General features: G+C 33.4%; 1 protein-coding gene across 1 annotated transcript in view; it reads left to right on the top strand.

The window, feature by feature from the left end:
* The first annotated feature begins 621 nt into the window (after positions 1 to 621).
* The window catches only part of LOC103607656 (arylacetamide deacetylase-like 2), a 31,199-nt gene continuing 25,758 nt past the window's right edge, over positions 622 to 6,062 (top strand). The window contains exons 1-2 of the mRNA XM_008592136.1: positions 622 to 768; positions 3,851 to 4,073. Coding sequence (XP_008590358.1) covers positions 622 to 768; positions 3,851 to 4,073 — 370 coding nt within the window. The remainder of the gene's footprint in view (positions 769 to 3,850; positions 4,074 to 6,062) is intronic.

Raw genomic sequence — 6,062 nt, 5'->3', positions numbered from 1 at the left:
CTCCTGTCTTTTGGTCCAAAGCTTGGTCTACCACAAGCAGGATTTGTTAACATAGTTATAAGATATTGACTAAATATCAGCTAACTTTTTTTTTAAAGACCTCTTACAAAATGTTGCAACTAACCAATCACAAAAATTTACTTCATAGCTTATTCAATGCTTTCACTTAGGCTCTAATTTAATTTGTTAACATAGTTATAAGATATTGACTAAATATCAGCTAACTTTTTTTTTAAAGACCTCTTACAAAATGTTGCAGCTAACCAATCACAAAAATTTACTTCATAGCTTATTCAATGCTTTCACTTAGGCTCTAATTTAGGTTTCAACAATAAGGTTATCTTAGGATGATGATGGTATTACAGGGTGAAGAAACACTGTAGGAGTTTTTAATTGTATGCCAATACTGCACACAAGACCTGATGAATTACAACATCTGTTTCAGAGTCTGTTTATTTGCAAAACAAGTTCCACTGATGCTGTAATATTTGAATTGAAAATTAGCTTCATGTTGTTAAGAAGATCATATCACTTGACAGGGTTACCAGTCTACATTTGCTCTGCTACTTATTATTCAGTACTATGAAAAAATTTTCATCTTAGTTCTGTGAAGTTGGAAGAATGAATTTTATAGGGTTCAAAGCTCTCTGTCTGGGAGTGTTTTGTGTTCTCTTTGTCTCTCATATTTATACACCTGTGCCAGACAACATTGAAGAAAGATGGAAAGTAATGGCTTTGGATGCAATTGCTAAAACTTGTACATTTGTGGTAAGATTAATATTTTTTTTCTCCTGGAGACTGGGATGCTTTATTGACTAAAAATGAGTGCTTATGAACTTTTAAAAATAGTATTAATATTACCATTTTGAAAGAGCCGTTGCTTGTTTTCTTGTGAGAGTAAACCAATCAAGTAATATTAATTAAATAAACCTTTCTGCATCTGTGCAAAACAGTGTAAGACAGAATTCTCGCTTCTAAGAAGTTTATATCTAAGTGTAAAGACTGTGTATTGTGATATGCATAATAGAAATGGTGCTGTTGAAATAAGAAGCTGTGAGGTTTATTTGATAATTTGACTTACATTTGAATTTTCAGGGACAATCTAGTCCCATAATTATCTCACATTTGTACAGATATATGTTATTCATGTTTGTACCTGTTTGATGTTAATTTAGGGCTTTTGCTATTGAATGGCTTCCATTGTTCATCTTCAATTCTAAATTTTGGATTTCAGGGATTGCCTGACTTGGTATGTGCAGAATCAATTATGAGTTCATGCAAAAATAAGTACTTTATAAAGAAGAGATAAAATTAGAAACTAACATTTTTAAGGTCTTAAACTGTATAGGCTTTCTATCATATATACCTTCACTCTTTCTCTACTATCCTGCAATTATTTTCACCAGTTTGTAGAGGAGAAAAAAGAGACTTAGAAGAGCACATGCAGGTAGCAAGTAACAGCTCCAGGATTTAAACCCAGAGCTGCCTCATTTCAAAACCTGTACTCTTTCTGACAAACCAGTTGGCTCCCAGAAAGATTTGCAAAGGAGAAAGCAACAGCAGCAGTAGATGATCAGAAAAGGGAGAGCAATCGATGGTGAAAGAGAAAGAGATGTCTCATGGTACTCCATATAGCAGACCACAGTTCTGTGAAACTACAGCTAACTCCTTCTGGTGCCCAAGCCCTTACATTTTTCCCTCTAATCACTTCTAGAGGCTCACGTTCTCCATAACTGTCTTTTTTCTCCAATGCTCTTACTCTTTGACTTAATATAAAATGAAAGAATATGTGTTTGAGCATGTGTCAACTCCACAGAGAACTGTCATATTATCTTCCTTGATTATTTCATGTCCTTGAAACTCAGAGAGACTGATACTGATATTATTATCAAAATTACAATATTATCAGAATATTCAACTCAAAAATTCTACTTTTATTTTCTAAGCTTCAAATTATTCTCACCATTGTTCATCTATAATAAAATTATGCACTTTATGTATTTGATGTGTATGGATTGTCCTTTATTTAAAAAAATAAGAAAAACATACATGTAATTACTTTAAAGATTGTTCTAGTAAATGTAACAGTTTTTGGCTCTTCAAGAAAAACAATTTTCTTTTTGTCAGACTTAACTATGTAATCAAAGTTATGATACCAGTAAAAATAATTAATTTTTTTAACATATGAAAGGGAAGCAAAAATCAAAGTTCTTGATAAAAGAGCCTTGAAAAGTATAGATGTTCCTGTGCAGCAATGTGTTGGATTGAAAGGCAGAGTTTGGTAGAGGAAAGCACATCCATCCTTGAACAATTTCCTTAACCTTTATTTATTTTTTACCTATAAAATGAAGATACTAATAATAAATACTTTGTAGGATTTCCCTGAGAATTAAAAATCATGTATGCTAGAAGAATACAAAATAATCTATAGAGTGGTAGCTTTTGTGATGGTTCAGAAAATACTTAAGTATCTTCTCAAAAACAGAAAGTCTGAGGAATGAGAAACAAGGCAATTGGCCAAAACTCTTATTTTTAAAAGCCAATTTGCCATATAAAAAATCAACTAAATTTACCCATTTACCAAAAACTTGCTTTAAGGAATATTCTACTTTATTATGTATTCAATTAGCATGAAAATACTCAAGAATTCTTATTAGTGAAGAAAACTTAAATAATGAGACAAGATTTATTGAATACTTACATATTCCAGGCACTCTGCTACACTTATTGAAAATACTAACTTGTTTAAACTCTGCTACAGCCCATTGAGGGATTGATTATTATTGTTTGCATTGAATAGAAGAGGAAGTTGAAGCACAGAGAGTAATTTGCTCAATGTTCCACAGCTAGTAAGTCGTGGTATAAGAGGCTGGTCTGAAAAAATGGATACAGAGCTGGCTTTGACATTTACTGGCTGCAGCTTAGAGTTTCTCCAAGCATCTTTATCATTAAAGTATAGAGGATGGATGCTCTCTAAAACCCTGTAAATACCTTAAATTCTTTGGAATAATTGTAGTAATAAAGGTTGTTCAATGTACTACTGGCCACATAAATTTAAGGTTTTGTCTTGAGCAAACTGTCCAGTGACATGACACAAAAGTCCGAGAGAAGCTGGTCAGAAATACCAAGGGGAGCTTTTTTCAGTGACATCAAATATAGGATTTAAGGCTGAGGGGTGGGGTGGGGAGAGGAGGAGAAGCAAAGGGCACTAATCTATTTGGAGCTGAAAACCAGGAAATTTGGGTCATTTACAATGTGGTCATGGTGATATTTAAAATTCTGAATTAAATAAAATGAAAAAGAAAAAGAAAAATGTGATAACATACCTACAAAAACAGTAGCTGAGGGCGGGCCCTGTGGTGCACTCGGGAGAGTGCAGTGCTGGGAGCGCAGCAACGCTCCCACCGCGGGTTCGGATCCTATATAGGAATGGCCAGTGCTCTCACTGGCTGAGCGCGGTGTGGGCGACACCACACCAAGGGTTGCGATCCCCTTACCAGTCACGAAAAGACAAAAAAAAAAAAAATAGCTGAATTATAAGAACTGGAAGTTTTTCAGATAATTTATTATTAAGAAATTATTATAATGGGCATAAAAAACAGCCAGTAAATTGATAGATTTCGAATGAGATAGCTCTTAATCTGAAATATTGCATACTTGAGGTTTTCAAAAGCAACAACGTCATGCAATAAGATCGTTACAATAATATTTGGAAATAATGTTCATAAACATTCTATTTCTTTTTGTTTATTTTGCTCATGTTGTCTTCCTTTCTTTTTTTCTTTTCTTTACGTGCACTTGATGTATTTAAAGATCCAATGTTTAATTTAATTTTGTTTTGTTCTTACAGGCTATATGTTTTGAAAATATAGGTATTATGAGATATGAAGAGTTCATTTCCATGCTATTCAGGCTGGATTATACTCAGCCACTTTCAGATGAATACATGACAGTGACTGATACAGCATTTGTTGACATTCCAGTACGTTTGTACTTGCCAAAGAGAAAGTCAGAAACCCTAAGATGTGCTGTAATCTATGTTCATGGTGGTGCTTTTTGTTTTGGAAGTTACAGTAAGTTCATCTTAAAAGGAAAAAGTGTAACTGGCTGTATGTTTTTGATATGAGAACTATTGTATATAAATACACATACTTATACTAATGTATACATGTATATATGCATACTCATATGCATATGAATAAGTATAGCTATAAATATTAGATATCTAATAGAGAGAAACATAGACATAGGCATATGTTTGGCAAGTAATATGAAAATTTTGAATTGAGTTTTTGTTTGTGAATGAACATATATCAAATGTAAATAGGGAATAAACAAACCAATTACTGAAACTTTTCTTTGGGATCAGAATATATTCAAAAGCAGAAACACTGAAGTGATGTAGATGTTTTAAATGGCAAATCAGAAGCTTATACTATTGGTTGCTACAAGATCAAGTTTGTAGTTACTGATAACAATAATATCAATAGTGGTAGAGGTTAGAATGCATGGATAGATTCACCCTCATGAAAACTTTGAAAAACTCCATCATAGAATGGTGTTGGTATATGGGGAGCCACTGTACTATTTAAGTAAAATCATAAAATTGAGCAAATAAGTTCAATAAATAATAAATGAATCTCTTTTTTTACCTTGTCTTTCTCTAAGCCTCATTTGATTCCATATTCTTTGAGAACCTTATAAAGATGTACACTTAACCAAATATTAGTAATGAGGATTGGACAGAAAATAAACAATAGAAATTAATGAGGCACATAGACTAAATTAATATACAAAATGCTAAAATCGGTAGGATGCAATTTCGGCTTTCTAGTTTTCTCCTCCCTAGCTTTCTGACGACTAGCATGGAAAAAAAATACAAACAGTTACAAATTTCACTGGGACTTGTCGAAAGAAATAATTTTTGTGACTTAAATAGAGATTAAAGGTTTTATTCAGTTGACTAGCCTCAGAGGGCATTTGAAGAGTTTGAAGAGCACATGGCTCCTCAGTTGAAGAAAGATTATGGATTTTTGTTACAGGATGGAAAAAAATTGAGGACATGTCCTTGCAGTTTGGGCTTAGGCGGCAGTATTTAACTTTAATGAAAATTCATGGTTGAGACCCAGTCCTGTGTTAGTATTTTGCTTTGTTTGGTTGGTACAATCCTGAAAACCATCAAAACAATATAGCTTTTGCAAGCTGTATGATTTATCAGTTGCTCAAATTTCACAGAATAGAAAGGTAGCAATGCATGATAAATTACTGGGCACAGGTAGAAAACCAGGGGGAAATAGGGTCCCTCTATTATATTTGCTTTATTCTTTTTACAGTCTATGAAGTAAAAAACAAACAAAATACAAAACTAAATAATTTCCAGCACTGAAATAAGACAGTCAGCTCTTTGTCCTTAGAAAAATATTTTTTGTTACGTGGCGAACATCTTAAAGTTCATCCTTACAATCAACTACTGATTTTGATTATCCTTAGAGGTATAGGCTAATAGAACGACATCACGACATATAATAATAAAAGCAGTTGTGGAAGTAGGAAATATGATGCAGAAAGTTAGAGACTCTCTTTGGGGGATATGATTTAGAAGTGAATTTCATATTCTCTAGAGAAGCAGGTGTTCTATATGGCCTCAGGAAATCCTCATAAAGATTGCTTTCCTTATCAAAGATTCTGAAAGAACCCAAGAAAGAGAATTTAGAAGTGAATTTCATATTCTCTAGAGAAGCAGGTGTTCTATATGGCCTCGGGAAATCCTCATAAAGATTGCTTTCCTTATCAAAGATTCTGAAAGAACCCAAGAAAGAGAATTCTAAAGCACACATTTTGACAAGGAAGGGGAGACTGTTGTTTTCTACTGCCAATAAGCCTTGAGACAATGATTTTGAAATCTTAGTGGCTCAGAATCAGCTAAAGGGCTTGTTAACCAGATCATTGAGCCTCACCTGCAAAATTTTTGATTTAGTAAGTCAATGCTGGGGCCTGAGAATTTGCATTTCAAATTAGTTCCCGGTTGTTGTTGATGCTACTGTCAGGGCACCACATTATTC

Source organism: Galeopterus variegatus, unplaced genomic scaffold, assembly GCF_000696425.1.
Source record: "Galeopterus variegatus unplaced genomic scaffold, G_variegatus-3.0.2 Scaffold7615, whole genome shotgun sequence".
Classification (NCBI taxonomy): domain Eukaryota; kingdom Metazoa; phylum Chordata; class Mammalia; order Dermoptera; family Cynocephalidae; genus Galeopterus; species Galeopterus variegatus.
Note: the sequence above shows the minus strand (reverse complement) of the source record. Positions and strands in the feature narration are given on the sequence as shown.